At 42.7% G+C, this 26,156-nt stretch overlaps 1 protein-coding gene across 2 annotated transcripts in view; it reads right to left on the bottom strand.

The window, feature by feature from the left end:
- DDX10 (DEAD-box helicase 10) overlaps positions 1 to 26,156 on the bottom strand; it is a 375,483-nt gene that overhangs the window by 343,992 nt on the left and 5,335 nt on the right. For both annotated transcript variants that reach the window (XM_050927904.1, XM_050927896.1), the window contains exons 2-9: positions 23,478 to 23,538; positions 23,141 to 23,271; positions 19,960 to 20,118; positions 19,348 to 19,468; positions 10,812 to 11,001; positions 7,916 to 8,042; positions 6,529 to 6,691; positions 4,796 to 4,880 (exon numbers count right to left, since the gene is read on the bottom strand). In XM_050927904.1, the coding sequence (XP_050783861.1) occupies positions 4,796 to 4,880; positions 6,529 to 6,691; positions 7,916 to 8,042; positions 10,812 to 11,001; positions 19,348 to 19,468; positions 19,960 to 20,118; positions 23,141 to 23,271; positions 23,478 to 23,538 (1,037 nt within the window). The remainder of the gene's footprint in view (positions 1 to 4,795; positions 4,881 to 6,528; positions 6,692 to 7,915; positions 8,043 to 10,811; positions 11,002 to 19,347; positions 19,469 to 19,959; positions 20,119 to 23,140; positions 23,272 to 23,477; positions 23,539 to 26,156) is intronic.

The raw sequence follows: 26,156 nt of genomic DNA on the forward strand, positions 1-26,156 counted from the left end.
TTGCCCTCCTCAGCAATGGCTACAAATTCCGCTCTAGAGTCTGACAGGATCATCTCCTTAAATTTCATCATGGAGTCCCCATGAATTAAAATTTTATCTGCTGAGGATTGCTTGCTAGTTAACAATACGAAGCTGGAGCTCCCCAGTGGAGTACACCTTCCTGACAAAGAGGTCCAGCTTCTTTGAGTGTTTAGGTTTTCGAGCTGGGCCCTGCAGCCCCTGTCTCTCTCATCCACTGCCGCTACGACCACCAACCCAGCTGTGGATGAGTGAACAAGTATTCGAGAGGGGACAAAATATTTTCTCTCTCCCCTCTTAGCTATAGGGGGAATGGAGGCAAGAGTCTGCCACAAGGCCTTTGTAGTGGCTTGAATAGTTTAAAGGAGTGGTAATGCCACACTCCTCGGCCTGTAGCCCCATGTTATAAGCCACTCTGTGCAACAGCTCCTGGGGCGCTTTATCATCAATGGGGGGCAGCCCAGAGGATGAAGACCCCACCACCACCTCATCCAGCGAGGATGACGATGCACCCAAGACAGTACCAGGCTCTTCTGTACCTCCATCTCCCTGGAAGCATCCTGCTCAGTGTTGTGCTGCTCGGCGCCAGTAGCAGCCTCAGAGACAGTGATGGAGTAGGGACCCACATGGGGCTCTGTACCATGGTCTGAAGCCTTGAAGTGGGGGACGGTCCTGGGTGATAAAGGGGCGCATCCTTCTGAGATTACGGACTGGGAGCTCCTGGAGTAAGTGCCCTGAGCCTGGTGGTATGCCCATGGGGTTCAAAAAGGCCACTGCATCATCCCCGCCTCCTGCCTATTGCGATGCCACTCTGACTGTGCCTGGAGTACTAGGACTCTGCACGCAAGTCCAATGACTGGGACCCTGAGCACGGAGCCCACAGCGAAGCCAAGCTCTCATCATGAGTGAGCGCCTTCTAATTGTCTTCTTGTGCTGCTTAAGCGGCAACGGTGAGTGCAAGCGGTGCTGTGTGGTCGCTGCAGGCTTCGGTGCGAGGGAGTGACCATGCTAAGGGTCTCTATGCCTAGACTACTTCCTCGCTGTCGTAGCTTCTCTAACAGAGGCCAAAGCACTCCACATGGAGGTGCTTGGTGCTGAGTCCTGCTTGCCCGGAGCCGGCTGGAGATGGAGGGCTGCCTCCATAAGAAGCTGTTTGAGCCTGAAGTCTCTTCCTTTCTTTGTTCTCGGGCGGAATCATTTGCAGATCTTGCAGTGATCTGTTTGATGCGCCTCCCCCAGACACTTTAGGCAGGAGTCGTGGGGGTGGCCCCATGCCTCCAAGAGGGGAGGGAACTGGGGTTGGGGGGAACCCCCCACGTCTATCTAACTAACTACTGAAAACCAACACTAATTATTTACAGGTTAACACAGAGGTAGGCAAACTACTGCCCAGGGGCCACATCCAGCCCGCAAGACTCTCATGCCTGGCCCCTGACCTCCTGGCCTGGGAGGTCAGCCCCCCGGCCCCTCTCCTGCAGCCTCAGCGCACTGCGCCACCGGCACAATTCTCTGGCCAGCAGGGCTGCGAGCTCTTGCTGGGCGGTGCAGTGCAGAGCCGCGCCCTGACCCAGTGCTCTGTGCTGTGTGGTGGTGTGGTGGGCTCCAGCCAGGCGGCACAGCTGCCTGTCCTGGTGCTCTGGGCAGCACAGCCGTAGTGCTGCCAGCCACCAGTGCTCCAGGCAGCGCAGTAAGAGGGCGGGGGGGGGGGGTGTTGGATAGAGGGCAGGGGAGTTCGGGGTGGTGGTCGGGGGCAGGGGTGTGAATAGGGGTTGGGGCAGTCAGAGGGCGGAGAACAGCAGTGTTGAATGGGGTCAGGGGTCCCGGGGGGGAGTCAGGAAGGAGAGGAGGGGTTGGATGGGGCAGCAAGTTCGGGGGCAGGGGGCAGAGACCAGGCCACGCCTGGCTGTTTGGGTAGGTACAGCCTCCTCTAACCAGCCCTCCATACAATTTCGGAAACCCGATGTGGCCCTCAGGCCAAAAAGTTTGCCCGCCCCTGGGTTAACAGAAAGTCTAATCAGTAGAGGAAACACTTTCGGAGGGAAGAGAGAGAGACAGTTCCAACAACCATCACTGGCACTAAAAAGGAACTGAAGAGGTGGCGGGTTGGCAGGGACCTATATACACCACCATGAAGGTGCAGTTCCAGGGGCTCCAAAGCTGACCCGACGGGTACCGCGAGGGAAAAAGCCTTCCAGTGACTGTGCATATAGCGCACACCTACTTGGAATCGACGTGCACTCTAAGAAGAACTTGGCAGACTCCCCCACAATGAAAACCTAACGCAGGGCAGCTTTACCGTTAATCTGTGAATTAGATTAGGAGTCAGCAAGCACCTGTAAACAGGGCTGTAGCCACGGGTGGGCCTGAGTGGGCTGCAGCCCACTCACTGAGCATACAGGCCCACTGCATGCTGCAGTCCCCCAAATCCACAGGCTGGGATTCCCAACACTGGGTCAGCGTACATCAGCATCCCTCTCCTGTGCACCATATGCTGCTGCCCTGGTCTCCAGCCCCACCCACACAAGGCACACCTCCCACCTGGGAGTGGGTGAGTCCTCCCTGTGTGCCTCAGGCAGCCTCACCTTCAGGTGCCTGCTGAGCAGTAAAGGCCGGCTGGAGATGGTGGGGAGAGGCACCACTCCAACCCCTAGTCATTGCCCACCCACCCAGTTTTCCTGTCCTAGCTACATCACTGCCTGTAAAGGTTTTCCTACAGAAGGAAACTGCTCTCTTCAAATCATCACTCTGCCAGCAAAAATATCTGAAGACTGGCTCTTATTATCCTTCCTTTGAAACCTCAGCAAAGCCTTAAATACAGGCAATGGAAAAATTTATCCAAAAGGAGAGCCCAACAAAGGTATGCTGAAGTAAAGGGGTAGTCAGTCTGTTAAGGGGTAGTCAGTTTGTATAGCAGAAGGAACAGCCTCTCAACAAAGAAACAGGCCCTCTATCCCCAATATTCAGCCAAGCTCTATTCACACTACCACAGAAAAAGTCTCATTTAAAAGAGGATCTCTGAAAAGGCACCCTTTGTACACTGGAAAGTTATCTCAGCAGTATCAGAATTAAATCCCATTTCCTTCACCCTTTTTAATAGTCATGTTATTAACATTTAAACTTGTACAGCTGTTTTAGTCTCCAGAGTGCTTTAGAAGCATTCCCAATAGCACCTGGGAGAGACATGTCATCCCATTTTACAAGTGGGGAAAAATCGGGCACCCAGAGCCTGACATGTTTCAGGCAAGTCACTTAATACTGAGAAAACTCTCAGGAGTCCTGCTACAAGCTGCAGTTACACAATAATGCTGAATTTACTACATTTTCTTTTCCATGACAATACTGTGATGCCACAAACACAGGATAATGACACCACAGCAAGCTCAAATTCAAGGAGAGGAAGAACTGGATTACAGCTATGCATATATTTTATTCCCATGCAGAGACCCAACAACAACCAGATCCAACCTGCAAATACAAGCTTTTTCAGCACTGAGTTCCAAATTTATGCACACTCAGAGACAACAGTAGCAAGGGCATGCCTAAATTTAAGTAACATTTAATAGATTTTCAAAAAATGCAAATGGTTCAGTTCACAACCAGTATTTCCAAAAGTAAGTAAAAACCCATTACCCCTTCTAGAAGGGGAAAAAAGATGCAAACTAGTAAGATAGTCTTTAGGTTTTTCATAGTTGGAAAAAAATATCACAGATACAGTGATTTTACCATTTGTCCGAGATGTGTCTTTGTATCTGCGATTTTAATAAACTTACCTTTCAGTAACGGCTCCTGCCTTGCGGAGCTAGGCCTGGCTCCCCGCTCTCCATCATGATGGAGGGGCTGTTAGGACAAGCCTGTGCATTGCTGCAACCCCATGCACCAGGTTACAGCACCCAGAAAGGGAAGGCAGGCAGGATAGGAGCTGCAGGAGCTGCGCTGCAGGGTGAGCGTCGGGCAGGCTTGTTCTCCATCCCCACCACCACCACCTCAGTCAGGGCCCCTCCTCCTTGTTTGTCCTGGCATTCTTATTTTTTTTTTTTAATATCAAAAATCAAACCCATGTCTTCACTAAATTAAGCATGACTGGTCTATGATTTTTGATAAAAAAAAATGCTATGACATCTTCAGCACTAGTTATCATCTGAGATGTAATGTCCCCTCTGGAGTCTATATATTTCTGAAGCTTTTATCTTCTGAGTTTTCACACAAGTAGGTATTAACTCACATGATTCTTTCAAGAAATTGCTTTAGGGAGCAAATAATTAATGTAAGTTGTTCCTATCTCTAAGAGTATGATTATATTAAATGTTGAAAAATTAAAGATTTTTAGAAAACAACCTACTTAATGATATCAGAATTTTCCAAATAAAAACAAGAAACACTGCATCATCCTTTTCAAATGAATGTTATGCCATTGGAAGAAAATGGATTACCAGCACTAAACATTAAAGTCTTATTTATCTATAGAACAGGTACAGCACAAATGAGCTTCCACTCTGCCTGGCAGGACCACTTCTAAGGACAAGAGGACAATTCAGTCTCTTAACTATTTAACTATGTGTATTCGTGCTAAATTTTATAACTTTTTTTTTTATATCTATGAAGAATTGATAAAGAAACTCACTTCACATAAGCTGCCAAACAGCCTTCAGGTGGTAATGGCTTTTAGTCCCTTCTGACCTCTACCTAGCTGATCAGGTTATTAGTTCTCTTCCTATTATTAACACACACAGCTATCAAGTTGCAAACACCCAAATGCAAATCATAATTAAACACGCACCTGGCTGTTCTTCCCACTCTATGAATGTATGTATTTGCATCCTCTGGGCAATCAAACTGAATGACCCAGTTCACTGCAGGGAAATCTGTGGAGAAAGAGACTGAAGTTTTAACACGTTGCAATATTTTATTTTGCAGTACTATTTCGAGAAAGCCATCATTCAGATCAATTTATAGACATTGCCTGTCAGCAATCTCTCTGAATTGAAAATTAATTGCATGTATCAGCATAGCATAAACAGCTATCCCCTTTGTCAAAGTGAACTTAAATTAATGGTGTCTTCGTTTCCTAAGTAATGACAGTGCATTGAATGGAACATAATTTCACATCTGACAAGGACAGACAGATGCTCTGTGTCTTACAGATAATAAAATGGCCTGGCATTAAATGATTAAGTAAGTGATTTGACCCACTTTTTAAGTAGAATATCAATTTACTACACATCAGAGCTTGAAATTAGCTGTGGTCAGCTGCTACTACCCTATCTGTCCAAGTATTAAAACATCATTATCTATTTCAATGACAGCAAGGAGGAGGTTGCTAGGTAAGACTGAACAGTCCAGGCTGAAAGGCAGTCATAATTAAAGAAACAAAGTTTCAAACTTAATGGGCATTCCAGGCTAACAGCAGCAAAACTCTGTTGCACTGTGTAGAATCAATATTTACTATTTGATTATGACTATGGTCATAGGATATACAAAAATTATCCACACAACTGTTTCTAAACAGACACAGCCAAATACATTTCCTTCAGCGTGAGAACCAAACAGTATGGAAAGTAGAGATTGAGTCCTATATGCTCTGTCTCCTTCTAATTTAGAGTATTTCCCTCTTCTAATCCGTTGGAGACAAGATGATATTTTGGGCCAGTGAATTTTGCTGCTGAAATGTTTGAACCCAACTTCCAATGCCAGATAAGTGCAAGTGAGTTCTTGAAAGCACTTTGATTAATTACACCTAATCACTTTTAAGTTATTAAGTATGAAAAAAAATATATTGTAAGATACAAAATCGCCATGAGAAAACAAAGGAAGAGCTAATACACTTTCCTTCTAACAAAAACAAGACAAAGAAAAACAAGACCTACACAAAACTACTTCCAGCAATAGGAATTTTCTTGTTCTTGCCTCAGCTATGGTTTTCTCTCTTTAGAAGCAACAAAGGAGAGTTGATTTTCTTCCATATTGCCTCTGAATTGAAATGTGTCAGACATTACAAAAATCCCTCCAACTTCTTCTCATCAGCTACTGGTTGGCTGCTCACTTTATCTACTTTTTAGACTAACCCATGGGATGCAAGCGGCATCAGAGTATTTAAAGCCTTTGAAAAATTCTTGTTATCTATTTCCTGAACACAAGTTACTGAGTGCTGGAACAGCTGGACAGTCTATGGATTAGAGAGCCACACGCCTTCAATTCAACACATAAGTAATAAACAGAATTACAAGATTGCTCGAAACAGACATTTTACAGAGACAAATAGAAATAAACTAAGTACAGATTACTAAAGTGAGGCCCCATTAAAGATTGCATTGAGGAGAAAGTATTTAATTATTTTGCTTTTTGGATATAAAGGATTAGCTTTTAGATGAGGAGGCAACAAACTAAATGTAAACTTATCATGTTTTTAAAAACACTTCTTAAAGCCTGGTTTCTTATAGGATGCATTGCTAAGGTATGAACAGGCTTGGACCACCACTCTATGGATATACTATTGCGCTGAAGGTTACCTACCCAGTCCTCGAGCTGCAACATCTGTAGCAAAAAGCACTGCTGATTTCTTGCGAACAAAGTTGTTGTAGACCTCCATTCTTTTCATCTGTGGCTGTTTGCCATGGAGAGCCAGTATAGATATGCCAGGACGGAGCCTACAGAACACTCTGAACAAATACTGAACCTGTTGGTCAACAAGTCAAAGAAGAAGCGAACGTGATATTTCACTGTGATGGTGGTAGTTATCTACTAAGAAGTAAACATATTCTTAGTATTTAAAGCAAAATAGCTTTTCTCCACCCCAGAGATGGGATGGGACCTGATTATGTGAGTGGAGAGAGGTTATCACCCCTTCCCCCAAATACTGAGACAGGAAGCTAATTGTGTAAGACGTTGCCATATTCCGCAGAACAGGAAGCAATGCCTAGTGAGTGTGTGCCAGGTACTGCAGAGTGCTGGGGGGTGAGCAAGAGAGATATGGTGTTGCATCTCAGCGAGTCAGAAGCATATGGGCTAAACTAGATCTCACCAGGAGTGCCGCTCTCACAGGCACTTCAGTGCACATGTACAGATACCAGGATTGCAATCAGGGTAAATCCACCACAGCCTAATTTTAATATTTCCACCTAGTGAACTCTCTTTCATGAAGACATTTGTTACCTGTTTATTATGGTGCACACCAAAGTGTGATTTTTTAAGTGCCAAGAATTTTTTTTTAACTAGTAGTTAAGGAAACTATACACACTCCCTTACTCAACAATAGAAACAGTATTTCTATAAAAAAAAATTTATCTACATCTTCTCTCCACATTGAAGTCAGCAATATGGCAACATGGATATTCAAACTTCCTGTATCAGTGAGATAGCAGAAATGGATTTTTACAACCCATTTAAAAGATTTGAAAAACAAATACATCCATAAAGCCTTTCAAGTAAGGTAATCTGTAAGGCTGCTATTTAAGCAGTCAGAAATTATTAAATATCTATGGCATCATGGTGCAAACACTTAAACACCAGTACGTCAATGGACTGCCCGTGAGAGTAAAATTATTTTCAGTAGTAAGTGTTTGCAGGATCAAGTCATATGACAATAAAGAAAGTCTTTCCATACTCTCAACTGCCCTCTCTTCCTTGATACCACACAATTATTCATATCTCCAGCTTTTAAAAAGTCACTCATTTACACACTATGCAAACAAAGTACAAAAATGTCCCACACCAGTTAAAAATACAACCAGCTCTTACTGAAAACTTTCACCATTTATTTTTTAAAACACGTGTCAATTTTTGCACTCTCATTTTACCATTGAAGTCTCTCTTGCAGATTTCAAAGTCATTAGTTTTACTCTCTCATACCCAATTATATCCAAAAAGAGTATCTATTAGAACAGATAAATATGAGCTGTACCTCTTTACAACTTGCATAAAACACAATGCTCTTCTTATTCAGGTGACTTCTCAGGAAGGAATACAACATGTTTATTTTTTGCTGCAGCCCACAAACAACATAATTCTGGTCCAAAGTCGCTGGGGTACTGAAAAACAAAGGTCAAGTTAGACACTTCTCATATCATTTACCAGAAGAGCCACACACAGAGTTCCCACAGACCCACCACACTGTTTTCATCAGCGAGGAGTTAAATTTAAAAAGTTTCACTGCCTCCATATTAATTACGCTGAGAATTTTTTCCTTATTTTCAGAAGCATGCCTGGAAGCGCCAATGAAAGGTTCATGCTTTTTGAAGAGACTTCTGATTTTCTTATTAATAGTGTTACAGTTTTTAAGTGACTTTTTAGATCCAGTTAACTATTAAGCCAAAAAAATGCCTGTCTCTAAATAGTGACATTCAAACTGTCTTGACCTAAAATACAAACCTTTTTTTTTTTTTTAAAGTCCTATTAAAGAATCATTTATGCTTAAGGCAATGTCAAAGTAGAGTCTAAATGTACAAGAAAATGCATTTTTAACTGACTGCACTAGTTACTTGACATGCAGAGTCTCTCTGTAAAAGTCTAAATTGTCATCTTAAGTTACTTTCAAGTTATTTAAACAAAAGAGAATAGCCCATGAAAGATTAGTTCTTAACATCACCTCTATCCTGATATAACGCTGTCATTGGGAGCCAAAAAAAAAATCTTACCGCGTTATAGGTGAAACCACGTTATATCAAACATGCTTTGATCAGCCAGAGCGCACAGCCCCGCCCCGCCCCCCCCCTCCCCCCCGAGTGCTACTTTACCACGTTATATCCGAATTAGTGTTATATTGGGTAGCATTATATCGGGGTAGAGGCGTATTTTAAAATGCTGCTTTGATGCTCTCTACCTCTCACCCCAGCTAACTTGAAGGTGCCATTTGTGAGGACGAAACTGCAATACTATGCTCTGATTTTTATTCAGCTAGTAGTGCTCTAAGTTATGCTACAGTAGTTGCCATTTTGTAAATCTCTTGCAGGAAACTGTTTTTCTCTAACTGATGAAATACTATGCGCCAAGGTCATAATTCTAAAACAAAACAAATATTTTCCATTTTTTTTTTTGCTTTATCTTGTCATCTAATTGCATCTACTCAAATATTTCTAAAGCTCTCATGAGGCAGCATTATAATAAAGACATTCCCTTCTCAACAGGGAAATGCAATTGAGTGTACTAATAGCTACACTAGCCCTCAAGCTAAGGTAGCTATATATTTAGTTAGGTCTTTTTATCCTTTTACACCAAGCAAAAAGGGGATTAACAATGTAAATTGTGTCTAACGTTTCCAATTATTCAGGATCCATTTTTTTAGGTAATACTATCACAAGGGTATGCAAAACAATGGAGTGAGAAGTGGGTTAGAGTATTGGAGTAGTGAGCTCAGTCAGAACTTTGGCAGAGTGGAGAACAGAACCCATGTGTGATCTTAAAAAAGTCATTACTTCAGTATGCTTTGTTCTCCCCTCCATCTGTACGTTAAGTAGGTAAGTATTTTCATATCACACGGGAGCAGATAGATTTAATCATTCAAGCTGGTCAGAATTTTATGTTGGAACAGTTACCATGGGAAAATGCCATTTCAACTAAACTAGATTTTTTTCAAAACATTCTATTAATTTTGCTGCGAAAAAAGTTTCTTCTTGGAAATTTTCAAAATTTCATTTCAGAACAAAGTTTTAGTTTCAAAATTAATTTGAAAGGTTATTTCATTTGTATTTTTACATTATTTCATGATGGCAGTGGTAATACTGCTTATGTCATATGTCAAGTCTCGTCATAGGATGCACTACTACTATTATAAACAGGTCATTATGACAAAAGAGTCAAAAGTCTATTTTTTTTCTTTTTTAAAAACATTAAGGTCAGCTGCTACATAGAGATTGAAACATTTTATCTTATTTTCTAAATAAAAGTCTCCCATTTTTGTTCTAATATAACAGTTTGGCACTAATATTATTAACACAAAAATAAGCAACACTCACAGTACTAATTCTAAGAGCAGCAGTTTTCAATAACCTTGTTTTAGTCTGGAATCATTTTTCTAGGATATTGAAAAATAGCTGGTCCTCTAATTTGTATAGCGAGTGCTTATCTTATTGCCTAGATCCAGTTGTCAAACTGTTTCATAACAACACGGACGAGAGACTAATCTAGAAAACAAGATGTTCCAATCTGTACTGAATACCAGCCGCCCTTAATATTTTTGCAAACATAATATAAAAATGAAAAAATATATTTAAAAATGAAGATTTTGATTTTTTTTTAAATCAAATTGTTTTAGAATTTCCATTTCATGGAAAATTTGAAAATATTTGTTTTCATTCCAATTCAGAACAAAAACCAAATTCTGAAATTTCATAATTTCCCATGAAACAGGAATTCTGAATTTTTAACGCTCCATTAAACATCTATGTTTGTAAAGTCATTTGAAATCCTCAGAGAAAACAGCCTACAGAACTGCAAGGTTTTATTGTATTAAATAGTATTCTCTCACTTGGGTTTGCTCAGCTTCCCCCCACTCTCCTGAATATAAATGCCACTGAAGACAACATGAACCCTTTTGTATCTAGTTATATCTAAAAAGTCAGCTCAAAGGCACCTTGGTGAAAATTATAAGTGAACCATGACTGGCAATGTAATACACTTCAGCAGCTTACTTTCAAAATAAAACATCAAGAACCAGTGTTTGAGTGGAGCAGGAGGGGATTAACACGGAAATATGACAACATCCCACTTCCCAGAGCTGCTGGGAAAGAAGCTGAGAAAAGTGCAGCTATCATCACTTTCTTTCTCCTGTACAAACACCACAACAAACCACCACCACTTACCTGAATTTTGCTTTTTCATGAACCCAAACATATTCTGGATCTTTTAAACTCAGTCGTGCAAGATCCTTCACTGATTTGGTTTGTGTCGCTGAAAAAAGCAATGTCTGGCGTTTCTTAGGAAGGTTTTCTATAATCGCATTCACAGTATCAGTGAAGCCCATGTCCAAGATTCTATCAGCTTCATCAAGAACTAGAATGAGGAAACAGGTTTAGAAGAACTAGATTTTTAAATTCTTTTCAATTCTAACCTTGAGATAAAAAAATCTCAATTTGAAGTCTCTGTACCTGCAAAACGATGTTAACAGTAACAAAAGACACTTAGACCAGGAATTACATAAACTACATCTTTCACTGATTTTTCTTTACATTACTTCATTCAATGTAGAAATGCTACTATAAAAGTCCTCAATTTCTCCCATAATCCATGAACTACAGCTCTCAATTTCATATGCAGAAGATCAGGGTTTCAAGCAACTAATCCACCAGTTTACATGTGGATTGCTTCTCAACAAAGGAGGACCCGTTACTGAAATAAAGAAAGCTGGACATAAGGTGAAGCTGAGGTTGAGTAGTCAGGGAAATCAATTCACCCCTTCCTCTAGCTACCATAAACACATACAGAGTCAGAGGTCCAAAGGCTAAGGCAAGGGTCAATGCTAATTGCAGTTCTGCGACGGTCAGTCTCTTATTTGTCCAGAATGAACTGTATTTACTATAGTGAGCTTAATATTGAGTATTTTGTGAGTTATGTTACAGGTCAAATAACTGACTGCAAAAAGGAGCGCTCTCTCTGCTAGCAGGGTAACGAATTCTCCCCCATCACCAACAGCTTCCAAAAGCAATCAAGAAAATAATGAAACTAAGTTCCCCAAGCCAGTGCTGCAGATCACATGTTAAGTCTTAGAAGCAGGCAAACCTTCTAGTAAACTGAAATTAGGTGAATTCAGGCAAATGCTACAGTAGAAAAAGAAACAAAAGGACAACAAAAAAATATGAGAGAAATTAATCTGGGTTGAATCTTGAAGAAATAAGGTTTCTGGAGACTGACTAAAAGAGCATACCCAACTTAAACCAAATTGGGTGGGCCATTAGTCACCACTTCAGGTGACCAGGATAGCTATACCCAGAAAGGAAAGGAAAGGAAGGGGCAGATACATTTCTCGGATGGATCAAAGATAGAAGTACAAGTCTGAAAACTACATCCAGAACAAAACAATGCTGCAGGGGAGCTGGTTGAGGCCAATGTTGACCAAGGAATACCTAGAAGATACCATGGGGTGCCAGGCTTGGTTTTAGACTCTGTGCTAGCCCTGCTACCCATGATTACTACTGAGGTCAAGCAGCTGTGCTAGAGGGAGCTGGGCTCAATAGCTACTTAGGGTGGGTAAGAAAAAAAGCTTTCTGTACACAGCTGACTATCCCTTGCATTTCACCTGGGCTCTGTTGACTAAAAAGTAGCCAAGGAGCAGCAGAACAGGAGCTAGCCAACAGAGCTGTAAACAGGAGAGTCTGAGTGGGAGTTTGGGGGTGGGTGGTAGTGCTCTAGTTTTATTTTGCTGTTTGGGTTTGGGGGTGGGTTTGTTTTGTTTTCCTTGATAGGACTTTAGGCAGGAAGGCTATGACAGATAGAAGCAGCAATGGTAGTAACCCAAAGAATGGAAGAGAGAATTAAGATGCCTGGATGTGGAAACTGCGACATGTACGTGCTCCTGTAACAGGTACCTGAAAAAAAGGTTTGTTTGTAATGAAGTGCCCACCTGATAGAGCTGAGAGAAGGGAAGATCTGAGGTTTGGAGATGCAGTTGGAAACTCCGTTAGAGTTCCAAAAGGGGATTCAAGCAGATGATGGAGAGAAGGCAATGGGGGCTGAAAGGAAAAGTCAAGATTCACGGAAGTAAGCTGGACTGAAGAACTCTGAGGGGAAACTGCTAGGTGAAGAAAGCGACCAGTGGAAGCAGGTGACTACAAGGCAAACGAAAAGAAAAGCTGGTGAAGGAACTCAGGAACAGGTTTACTGAAGTTGGAAAATGAAAAAGGGGCACAGCAGGCTGTAACTGAAGGAGGGAGGGCGGGAAAGAATAGAAGAGTAGCTAGTCCTGTAAGAAGAGAGAAAGAGCCAATGGAGATGCCCAGAGTTCACAGCTCCAGGAGGATTCAGTATGCCTCACAGAAGACTGCAAGGGAGAACAGAAGACAAGAATAGAAAGAAGGCCAGAGAATCACAACTAATCAGCAGGAAAAGACAGTTCTATGTGATTGGTGACTCCTTACTAAGGAGAACAGATAGGTCTGTCACCAGAGCTGATCCGGAGAATAGAAGGGTGTGCCATCTGCCAGGAGCTGAGATACCAGATGAAGATCAGAGAGTGAAGAGGATCCTAATGGGAGTAGGAAAGAATCTGATTTGTTCCCATGTAAAGGACAATGACAGATAGATTCTCACTGTAAAATATCAAAGAAGACTGTGCCAGGCTGGGGAAGACACTTAAGGAAATGGAGGCTAAGGTGATCTTCAGTGGGATCCCTAGAGGAGGAGAATAAAGGTGAGACAAGATGACGATGATCAACAGATGGCTCAGGCAGTGGTGCTATAAGGGGGGCTTTGAAATGTTCAACCACTGGGAGGCATTCATGGACAGAGGACTGTTTTCATGGGATAGATTCCACCTGAATACGGAAGGAAATAGATGTCTGGAATGGAGATTGGCACAACTGATTAAATGAGCTTTAAACTAGAATCTCGGGAGAGATGCTCATGTAACCTACATGCCTTATTCTAACACTCAGTGGGAGGAAAATCAAGAAAGAAAGTATACAGCAATGGAGAAAGGAACAGTAGTGGGTAGGAGAATGGACTTTAAGAGAAAAGATAGCTTCATTAGTATTGGCACTAACATGTCAGGCGATAATGGTAGTAGAATGACTGTACCCAAATTGGGTGAGGAATCTGGGTGAATCCAAGTGGAAACAACTAAGAGGTTTGTACATCAGTGAAAGAAGTCTGGGTTACTAAATGGAGGAACCAGATCCACTAATGCAGGAAGTGAAACCAGATATTATAGGGATAACAGAAACATGTTGGAATAGTAGTTATGACTGGAGTATTGGTATTGAAGGCTATGTGCTGTTGAGGAAAGAAAGAAATAAAGGCAAAGGTGGTACAATAGCGTTGGATATTAATGATGAAGTAGACTGTAAAAAAAAAAAAAAGAGAGAGAAGTGATGGAATGGCTAAAACAGTCTGTTTGGGTCAAAATCACTTTGGGGAAGAAAGCTAGTAGAGATTCCCTGGGGATAGTGTTTGGTTTGCTACAGACACCCAGAATCTGATTTGAATATGGCTAGAGACCTCTCCAATGTTTTTAATGCAATAAATACTACTGGGAACTATGTGATTACGGGAGACTTTTATTTCCCAGATATAGACTGGAAGACAACTGCTACTAATTATAGTAGGGCCTAAATTTTCCTGGATATGAGATCTGACAGATTTCTTCAGCAAATAGTCACTGAACAAACAACAGGTGATGTCATTTTAGATTTGGAATTGGTTAGTAGTGAGGACCTTAAAGAAGAGCTGGTTGTAGGGGACAACCTTGGTTCAAGTGATCATGAGCTAATTCAGTATAAAACTAAATGGAAGGATAAAAAAAAAAAAAAAAAAAAGATCTGCAGCTAGGGTCCTTGATTTGAAAAGGGAAAACTTTAAAAAATTGAGAATTAGTTAGGGAAGTGGACTGAACTGAAGAACTCAAGAATCTGAACGTGGAGGAGACTTGGAATTACTGCAAGTCAAAGTTGCAGAAACTAGCCGAAGCCTGCATTCCTAGCAAGGGGAAAAAATTCACAGGGAAGGGTTTCAGACCAAATATCTCAAAGAAGGTGATTAAAAGAAAACAGAGATTACACGGAATGGAAGATGGGATGGATCATCAAGGAAAGCTACCTCTTGGAGGTCAGAAAGTGCAGGGATAAAGTGAGAACTGCTAAAAGTCAAGCAGAGTTGGACCTTGCAAAGGGAATTAAAACCAATAGTAAAAGGTTCTATAGCACTAAAAACAAAAAAAACAAAGAAAGAAGTGGGACCGCTAAGCACTGAGGATGGGGTGGAGATTAAAAATAATCTAGGCATGATCCAACACCTAAACAAATCATTAGCCCTATTAAAAACTGAGGCAAAGTAAGAGTCATGGGGTAGTGGCAGGGAGGCTAACTGCAACAAGGATATAGAGGTAGAAATTATGACATCTGAGGTGGGAAGCCAAACTCAGACAGCTAACTTAGGCTAAATTGGGAGGCCCAGTTAATCTCCACCTGAGCATATTAAAATGAACTGGTACATGAAACTGCAAACCCAATAACAAGGATTTTTAATGAATCTGTAAACTCACAGGTTGTACCTTATATATGACTGCAGAATTGCTAATACAGTTCCTATTTTTAAGCGGGGGTGGGGGCAGAGGGGGAGAGTGATCCAGGAAACCACAGACCTGTCAGTTTGACCTCAATTGTATTGTAGGTCTTGGAACAAATTCTGAAAGAGAAAGTAGTTAAGATAAACAGTAATTGGGATAAAATACAACATGGTTTTACAAAAGGTAGATCATGCCAGACCAACCTGATCTCCTTTGAGAAGATAAATGACTTTTTAGACAAGGGAAATGCAGTAGATCTAATCTTCCTGGATTACAGTAAGGCATTTGACACAGTTCCACGTGGAAAATTATTAGTTAAATTGGAGAAGATGGGAATTAATATAAGAACTGAAAGGCTGATAAGGAACTGGTTAAAGGGGAGACAACAAGAGATGGCCAGAAAGGATTAAGCAGCTCACAGGCTAATTGACCCGGATTCAACCTTTAGAGCAGTTCCCATTGGTCAGGAAGAGCAAACCGCAGCCACTGGGAGCTGTGGGCAGCTGTGTCTGTGGATGGTAAGTGTAAACAAACTGTTCCGCAGCCTGCCAGCAGATTACCCATCTCTACGTTTCTAACATATCTCTAAAGCTATCTGTAAATAGTAGTTAGGGCCATTCTATGTTAGACACGCTAGAACTTTGAAATGCAAACCTGTATTGTTAGAGAATTAGAGGTAATACTAACTGTATGTGTTTACTTATATCTTGTTAGATGTTAGCCATGTAAACAGACAGTTTCTGTCTACTACTATAGCTATTGATTCAGAAATCAAAAGGAAATATTAACATTTAGATAAATCTTGGGTGAAAAAATATCATGTTTATGTGTCTCTTTAAAGTTTACAATAAACTGCTTAATGGATAAGTTACCTTATCTTAATCCATGTAGTATTTACTGGTGATGTTTAGGAAACAGAAGGTTACTTCAAAATCTATTGTTCTTCCAAGAACTCTGCGCCGCTCAGAAACTATATAAAAATTCTTGGGACCTGACCCTTTCATCTCAGATCTGCTTGATGATTTATGCAGGAGAAGCTTGAGTAGTAAGATTGAAATCTCCAGTCCCTCCTGGATCACCCTGGATATGAATGTTGGACTATAACATATGGGCTAATTCTGAAAGAACTCCTTGCAATTACAAAGCTCATCATCTCTACTATGAAACTGATATCAGAACTGTACTCATGTCTGTATGTATACTGATATTTTAACCAATACACACACTTTTCTTTTTAATAAATTTTAGTTTAGTTAATAAGAATTGGCTCTAAGTGTGTATTTGAGTAAGATCTGAAATATTCATTAACTTGGAAGGTAATGTGCCCGATCCTTTGTAATTGGTAGAACTTTCTTATATGATTAAGATCTTCAGTAATCCTCATCACATTTGACTGGGGTGTCTGGGTGGAAGCCCAAGGCTGGGTTGCCATAAGGGAACTGTGCTTTGGCTTCTGGGTAACCAGTAAGGTATTGCAGAAGCTGTTTTGTGCTGGCTGGGTAAATCTAAGTACCGGAATATCCACCAGCTTTGGGGATTGTGACCCCGGTCACAGTGGCGTAGCCTGGCTAGGATACACATGACCACAGGTTAATTGGGTTTTTGGATCAGAACCCCAGGCTTATCAAAAATTAATTTTGATATTGGAGCATTTAAAGGGTAAAAATCAGTTACAATGAGTCACCCACGGTCATATGAAGATCTTGACAGAAAAAGCCTTGAAGAATTGTGCTCAGAGAGGGGGCTCTCTTTTAAGAAAAAGGGCCCAGAGCAAAAACCAAAAAATCTGTTAATGGCCAGTGATCAGAGAGCCGGGTCTCCGTCACCTGCCCTAGATCCAAACCCTGCAGAAGCAATTAGAATGCAATTGGAAGCAAGCAAGCAAAAATCAGAGCATGAACAGAAGCTGACAGACCTTTGATTATAAGGAAAAGGAAAAATAGCTGATATGGAAAAAGAAACCCATTTAAGGCATATGAATCGGCTGGCTGCTGAGGAGAAGGCTCACCAGATGCAACAGCAATCTGCCAGACTTCAGATCAAAGTCTTAGAAGAGCAAAACACACTCCAACAGCCTGGAAACTCATCCCCTCATGACAACAAAAGCTGGGGAAGAATTTGTCCAATTTACAAAGATACTGAAGACAGAGAAATTTCTATCTACCTTTGAATGTCTATGTGAAATTCACCATATCCCTGAGGTACAGCGTATGCCTGTCCTGCTGACCAGATTGACTGGGAAAGCTAGGCAAGTGTTCAATGAAATAGGTATGGACGAAGCTTTGAATTATGTAAAATATAAAAGATACTGTGTTAAAACATTTTAAGATTACCTCTGAAACTTATAGATTAAAGTTAAGAAATATTTTTAGACATTTTAAAATTTCTAATGTGGAATGTGCTCATAAATGGTTAGGTTTTGTCAGGAAGTGGATTAATGGTGAGAAAGCTTTGGGGATTGTCTGCCCACTCTTTGCAGTTTGCCCTAATTGAGTAACTTCAGTGTGGCCCTCCGGTCACCCTGGTCAAAAACTAGTTAAAGGGAGACTACAAACAGGTCATATTAAAAAGTGAACTCTCAGGCTGGAAAAGGGTTACTGGTGGTTAGTCTTAGGACCAATCTTATTTAACACTGTCATTCATGACCTTGGCACAAGAAGTAGGAGTATGCTCAAAACATTTGTGAATGACACAAAGTTGGGAGGTATCTCCAATACAGAGGAGGTCAGAAATATCATACAAGAAGATCTGGCTGACACTGAAAACTGAAGTAAAAGACATGGATGCAATTTAATAGCGCAAAAGACAAGGTCATGAACTTAGGGACTAACAACAAGAATTTTTGTTATAAACTGAGGAGTTATCACTTGAAAGGAACGGAGAAGGAGAAAGACTTGGGTGTATTGACCACAGGATGCCTATGAGTTGCTAATATGATGTGGTCATGAAAAAGGCTAATGCAGTCCTAGGATGCATCAAGCGAGGTATTTCCAGTAGAGATATGGAAGCGTTAATACATTGGGAATACTGTGTGCAAGTCTGATCTCCCATGTTTAAGAAATCTTAATACAAACTGGAACAGATGCAGGGAAGGTTACTAGGATGATCCAAGGAATAGAAAACCTACCTTATAAGAAGAGACTCAAAGAGCTTGGCCTGTTTAGCCTAACCAAAAGAAGATTGAGGGGAGATATGATTGGTTTCTATAAATACATCAGATGGATAAATACCAGGGGAGTGGAGTTACTTAATGTTAGCACCAATGTTGACAGGAACAAATAGATATAAATTGGCCATCAAAATAAGCTTAGGTTTGAAATTTGATGAAGGTTTCTAACTATCAGAGGAGTGAAGCTCTGGAACTGCCTTTCAAGGCAGTGGGGACAAAAAAAAACCCTAACTGGCTTCAAGACTGAGCTTGATAGGCTTATGGAGAGGATGATATGATGAGGCCACCCACAATGGCACATAGCCAATCTGCAACTGCTAGTAGCAAATGTCTTCAATGGCCAGTAATGGAACACTAATTGGGGAGGGCTCTGAGTTACTACAGAGAATTCTTTCCCAAGTGTCTGGCTGGTGGGTCTTGCCCACATGCTCAGGATCTAACTGACTGCCATATTTGCAACTGCTAGTAGCAAATGTCTTCAATGGCCAGTAATGGAACACTAATTGGGGAGGGCTCTGAGTTACTACAGAGAATTCTTTCCCAAGTGTCTGGCTGGTGGGTCTTGCCCACATGCTCAGGATCTAACTGACTGCCATATTTGAGTTTGGGAAGGAATTTTCCCATAGGTCACATTGGCAGACACCCTGGGGGGGTTTTGGCCTCTCTCTGCAGCATGGGGCAGGGATCACTTATAGGGTTAAACTAGTATAAATGGTGAATTCTCTGTAACTTGAAGTCTTTAAATGTGAGGACTTCAGTAACTCATTCAGAGGTTATAGCTCTATTAGAGAGGGTGGGTGAGGTTCTGTGGCCTGCAATATGCAGGAGTTCAGACTAGACGATCATGATGGTCCCTTCTGGCCTTAAAGTCTATGAGTCTAAGTACATCATGACAGTGGAACACATAAGAAAGTTTTTTATTTATAGCTTTCCAAACATTTTTAAAACTTACTCAACATTTGGAGATCAGATGCATGGAAATATGAAGTTTCATCCATATGCTGTAGAAGCCGACCCGGTGTGCAAATAAGCATATTTACATAGTGGATTTTGTTGACCTCTGTTTTCAGATCCTGAAATTAAAACACTTTAGTTCAGATTACACACCTCTAAGCTGACCCACCACCAAGCATACTCAACCCATCTTAAACTAGCAATTACTAGCAGTCACCCTATTTTCACTATTCTCCCCTAGCTCCAGCGGTTTGAGTGCTATCTCTGCAGCAAACCCAGATCTCTGATTTGAATAGAAAGTGTTTCAGAAAAACTTTTTAAAGTGAAAGGTAGTCCTGAAAGGTATGGAAATGGAGTGCTGTTCAGTCACCTTGCCTGGAAAGATGGAAGGCACAAGACTGAAGCTTCAAAAGACATAAGCAACAGGGCAGAGAAAAATACTGGGAAACAGTGATGCAGAGGTTCCCAGTAATTCCTTTTCTACCATGACACAGGGGTTCCCAATAACTGCTCATCTATCTGCTGACAATTGACAATTGTTCCTCTAAAGATAAAATTTGGTCTTTTGTACCTCCCATACAAAAAATTGAAAGTTTAAAGGAGAACAAACCTTTCCACCAATGATAAGGCCAGCTGAAAAGTCATGATTTTTCCCCACTTTACGCAGAACCTCAAAGGTCTGGTATGCCAGTTCCCTCGTAGGCGATATTATCAGAACTCCTAATCCATCTATCGATGTCCACTGCTGGCGATATAACCTCTCCAAAGCCTGAAAATTTACAGCTGTTTCATTTCAAAACCTGTAATTTTTACTATATAATATGTAACCAAGGTAAGAAATAATTAAAAAGGCAGATAACACAAACTCAGCACTTATTTATATCAATATACATGTTACACTTGGGAGGGCTACAATTTAAATTATACAGTCAAACCTCGCAATAACACGCCCTGCCATAATGCGAAATCATATGTAACGCGATCATAGGTTGCCTCCCCTTTAAGGCATTATACAATACTGTACCAGTGGTCCCCAACACCACGGCAGGGGAGAGAAGATGCAGCCCCACACCTGCCGGGAACAGAGAACTCCGAGGCTGCGGGCACTGGTGCTCTCTGTCCCCAGCAGGCGCAGGGCCGCAGCTTCTCTCGGCCTGCGGGCGACAGTGCTCTCTGTCCCCGGCAGGCGCAGGGACCTGCGGGCAGGACTGCACTGGGCGACAGTTTGTAGATTAAAACAGTTTCAATGTGTAATGAATCCAACACTTAACACCATCCAATCAAGTCTGTATAGTCAATATGAGAATGGGATTCAGATACAGAACTGTGCAATACTAACCCTTCTGCTCCTAAAATTGTGGGTACCAGAAATAAGGAGGAGAGCAAGTGGAATAAAATTATTCAGCTGTAATATTTCTGGGTTACTCCTGGGGGAACTTTGCACCACTGTGCATGTGCAGAATTTATGTCCCCCGCCGATTTCTTTGTTTCCCAGCAGATAACTGACTTTCTGATGGGGAAGCAAAGGGAAACCACAAAAGCAGTCATACGACCTTCCCCAACAGTATGTTTCGGTTGCCCAAGGCAGCCAGCAGAGATAAATCACTGTGGGGTGGGGGCAGGACTAGGGAAAACATGGCTGGTGGCTCCTATCCTGCACTGGGCTCAGCTGCTAGTCCCAGCTGGGCTGAGGAGGACGGGACTTCCTCTTCTCCTGCCCAGCATCTGGGGACAAGTCAGACCCACTCCCAGATTTCTCCCCCCGCTGTAGGAAGCTCTGCAAACTTCTCCTCTCCCCTGTGCTTCCTGCACCCATCATTCCTCAGCTGCACGGGGAGAGATCACTGTACAAGGCGCTGCTCCCCAATCCATCCAACATCTATGCATCCAGACTCCCTCATACCCAGAACCTCCTGCCGAGCTGCACCTGAACCATCCCAACGAGCCACTTGCACCTGGATCCACCGAGCCCCAACCAGCTGCACTGGATCCCAACCTCACTGAGCCCCACCCCTCCAGCATCTGGACACACACGCGCCCAGTCAGATCCCCCCGCTGAGCCCCAACCACTTTCACTAGGACTCCCATGCAGAGTCCCATTACCTTTGCACCCAGAACACCCCAACAACCCCCTGTGCATCCAGATCCCCCACACACTTGGATCCCTCACTGAGCCACCAGCACCCAGATTGCCCCACATAGAACCCTCTCACCCCACACCTAGATTCCCCCCACACTAAGTCCCTCCACACTTGGATCCTGCCTTGCTGAGCCTGCCTGCCCACATCTGGCATGGAAGGCCAGGGATCTGGGGTGTTTTGGGGCAGATCCAATCCTTGCACTGTGTCAGGGTTGGGTGCAGCTTCACCAGTGAGTCTGTGTCCCCCAGGGAGGGGAGGGCAGAGGAGCTGCACAGTAATCTCCCACAGTAGCCTGTGCTCCCCAATGCCATGCTGGAGCCTCCACATTTGACAAACAAAATTTGCAGAATTTTAAAATATTGCGTGCAGAATTTTTCATTTTTTGGCACAGAATTTTTAATTTTTGGTGCAGAATGCTCTCAGGAGTACTGGGCTCAAACCTACAAGGCAGTACCACCGCTGAAACAGAGCATTCCAACTAAAGGTACTGATACAAGTCCACTTCTGCTGTTACAGATACATACACTGACAAATTGTTGTGTTCAGCTGTACAACAAAAAGATTTCACCAGGACTGATGTAGTATCCCTACTGATGGTGCTTTCCACAGCCACAAAGGAGACCAAAACTTGTTTTCTAGCCTCCTTCTATATGACACACAGTCCCAGTTATCACTAGGCCCCCTTCTCTATAAATCCCTTTAAATGCATGGACATAAAAATGCATACAATTGTTTCAAGAGCTGTATATCTCAATTACAGCTATAAATTACTTAAGCAACCTCATTTTCCTTCTTTGCTACAGTTTGCAGAAAATGGTTCTCACCCCCCTCCCAAAACCTATACATTTATTTCCTAATCTGCATGAATGAGATCTAGCATAAAGCACATTCTAGTTTCTGAGAGGTTGCCTAAATACTCATTTCTGCTCCCACTGTTTTGTCATTAACTTTAATGGAAGTGGACTGGGCCCTAAACTAATAATTTACGTTGAATGCTAATCGCTAATCTCTAATTTAAAATCAAATTAAATCCCATCCCCCCTCAACCTGATCACCATTTGAGTGGTTCCTCAATTTAGATGCCAACTTGAAAAAATCTTTTCTATAACACTAAAGAAAATAAATGCAAAGCCTGACTTTCCAGATAAACCAACAGGAACTTTCATCCTCTAACAAATATTTTTGAGAGCCAATTTTTCAGTCTAATTTACAAACCATATTCATGAACTCTAGCCTAATCTACAATGAGAAATGTATTACATATTTAGTGAAGATTAGTTATAAACAGGTTCCTTGATCAACTTTATACTTATTCCATACAGACATTCAGTTTTAAATAATTTTAGCAGTCAACTATATCAGTAAAGGACTATTAAGAAAAAAAAAAAGTTTTTAAATCAGTCTTAATAAAAGTGTCAGAACAAGGCATCAAAGTGTAAACTCATTTCTAGAGACAAATATATACCCAGACCATCTTACAAAACCTCAGACACCAATAGGTAAGTTAGTCTGTCATAGCTTTACATGAACAAATATTACAGTCAAATTATAAGTCTCCTCCTGGCTCCGATGAACCAAAGTATGCTGTTCAATGTCCAATACCTCCATTTTACATAGTTCAAGCTTCCAGTGAGAAGGTAAATTACTTACTGGGACAATAAAAGCCAAGGTTTTGCCTGATCCAGTCTTCGCAGCTCCAAGTACATCTTTACCTTGCAAAGCCAAACCTATGGTCTGCCTCTGTATCTCAGTTACCATGCGATACTGTGCTTCTTGCAAACCTAGTATTTGGGAGAGGGGGGGGAAATTCTTACTTTTTGCCTTGGATAATGATATATTTTCCCATAAGGAAAAATACTGCAGCTGGCAACATTATCTTGGAACTTTGATATTTAAAAACAAAAACTTCTTAAACTGCCAATGAATAAGACTGGTTAAAACTGGTCTTTTATTCAAATACTTTCCCAAGAACTGTTGGTGTACTTACCTTTCAATGTTTTCTTTGACAACGGGAAATCTGAAAATCTTTTAATTTCATTTGGGTTTATCTGAAACGAAAAGGATTTAATCAATGCTAGAATATAAGAATACCGTGGAATTTAAATCACATTGTTGTAGTTTGCTGGTAACATTGGCAGAATTTTTAGAGGGATAATTCTAGGAGTACCTGGCAATCAATTTCAACCAGCTAACTGGAGGGAAAAGGTCTACATGTAGGCATAGTTCGACTTCTACATTTGGGAGGGCCACTTCGGTCAGGCCAATAAGACTGTGCAGGGAGCGGAGGCAAATTCCACAACTGTCAAGGCTTGCAGTTTGGGGGGGCAACCCCCTTCTCCACAAGCATCTACATTTGGTTTATCTAAGCCTGACAATTTTTCCTAATCTAGACATTTAAAAATGCAGAAAGTGGAACAAAACTAACATAGCTCTATTATATACAGTAGCAGTTCAATTTAGATCTTAAATGTAATCATCTCAGGTCTTCAGAGACATCCAATTGTAACGATATGCTAAGATACATAATCAAGGTTTAAGCATTCCATATGATACTTGCCAAAAAGCCCCAGGCATGACATGCAATTAAATGTTCATACTAAATAGCTGATAAAATAGTATCAAACCGAAGACTAGAATTTCTCTAGATTTTTCAGAAGCTGTCTCACCACTGGGGACCTTCTGCTTCTCCCTCACCCCCACCGCCCTTGTGCTCCCTACACACACACCCTGAGTGATCCCTTCCATGCCTGCCCCACCCCCAGAGGCCCTAGTGCAGTGGAGGAAACTACCCGTGAGAGCTGCAGTTGGAAAACCCCAGCTCCTGGAGGAAAGGACCTGTCTGCATGGTGCAGCAGGTAAGAGTTCCAGCTGGAGCTAGGGTATGTGCCACGAGCAGACCTCTGGTACGGAACTTGAGAAGGGATGCCCCTCCGCCCTCCCTAAACGGTAGCCCTGGCCAAGACTCCCACGGCTTCCCCACAGCTGCTTGTGTCAGCCCCACACCTCTGCAGGGCAGGTTCAGTAACGGGGACACGGATCACGCACCGGCTGTACGGAGGTGGGAGATCACCCTGAAGCCCCTCGCCTCCCCTGAGACATGAACTCAGAGGTGAGGCTGCACCCGATCCTGACACAGTGCCAGGACTGGGACACCCCAGAAACACCCAGGGGCTCTGCCCCTCTGCACTGAGGGAGAGGGACATAGTCTCGCATGCACACCCACTCCTGGCCCTTGATCCAGGCGTGGGGCAGGCAGGCTCAGCCTGGCAGGATCCAAGTGTGGAGGGGTTTAGTGTAGGGGATCCAGGTGTGCAGTGAGAGGGTCCTGTGTGGGGCAATCTGGGTGCAGGAGGCTCAGTGGGAGTTCCAGGTGCGTATATGGGGGGAATCTGGATGCACAGGGTCTCACTGGGGAGGTTCCGGGTGCAGGGGGTTGAGGCTAGTCAGGGCAGGGTCCGGATGGAGGAGCTCAGCAGGGATCCAGATGCAGGGGGGTGGTGCTCGATGGGAGTAGGTCTGCAGGGGTTGAGGTCTGGAGGTTAGGGTGCAGGAGGCACCCGGTGAGGTGTCACGATTGGCAGGGGGTGGGTCTGGATGCATGGAGGTTGGGCAGATGGGGCAGCAGCTCTCAGTACAATGAACCCTCCCCCTGCAGCTGAGGCACTATGGGGAGCAGGAAGTGGGGAGTGGAGCTTCCTGCAGCTGGGGGAGGTTTCTGGGGGTGGATCTGACCCAGCCCTGGCCACTCCTTGCAGGGGAAAAAGAAGTCCTGTCCTCCCCCAGCCCGGACTAGCAGCTGAGCCCTGCCCTCTCCCCATAGTAATTTACCTTTCTGCCAGCTGCTTGGGGCTGACAGCCACAAAACGATACACCCATGCTGCTGGGGAGAGGAAGCTGCTCTTGCAGCTTCCCTTTGCTTCCCCATCAGAAGACATTTTTCTGCAGGGAAGCAAAGAAATCTGTGGGGGACATGAATTCTGTAAGCATGCAGTACCACAGAACTCCCCCAGGAGTAGTCTTAATATTCAGAACTCTCCAGTAATTAACCCTAGCTATTAAAGAGGTAACTCCTCCCTCCGTAACCCTGGCCTACCATGACAGATATGCTTCACCAGAAAAATTAATACGGCAGACTTGCAAGTTATGAAGACAGGACTTTCACAAGAGCTGAACTTACACTACAGAACTAGGGCTTGTCTACACTATTGCTTATGTCGATGTTACTTACGTTGCTCAGGGTGTGAAAAACCCACCCCCAAGCGATGTAAGTTATATCGACTTAGTGCCTTGTCTACACAGTACTATGTTGACGGGAGATGCACTCCCACCAACATAGCTTCTGCCTCTCTCTGAGGTGGCGTAATTACGTTGATGAGAGAGTGCTCTCCCGTGGACACAGCACAGTAGTGAAGACAAGCCCTTATTCCCTACTAGATGTGACTGACCACTGAAATAACCACTTTTAGAGGAGGCTTACATTTATTTCTGAAAGGCCTTGCTTTATTACAATAATTCCTTCACACACATACCCCTCCCACAATCAAGATGTTGCTCTTGCAGGCTGCAAACAAGGAGGAAATGTTAAATAGCTGGCAGCTGATCATGTACTACATGGTGGGGGACTGGCAAACAGAGACAAAGTTCTGAATTCAGTTGTCCTGTCTTA

Source organism: Gopherus flavomarginatus, chromosome 1 (genome assembly GCF_025201925.1).
Source record: "Gopherus flavomarginatus isolate rGopFla2 chromosome 1, rGopFla2.mat.asm, whole genome shotgun sequence".
In the NCBI taxonomy this organism is placed as follows: Eukaryota; Metazoa; Chordata; order Testudines; family Testudinidae; genus Gopherus; species Gopherus flavomarginatus.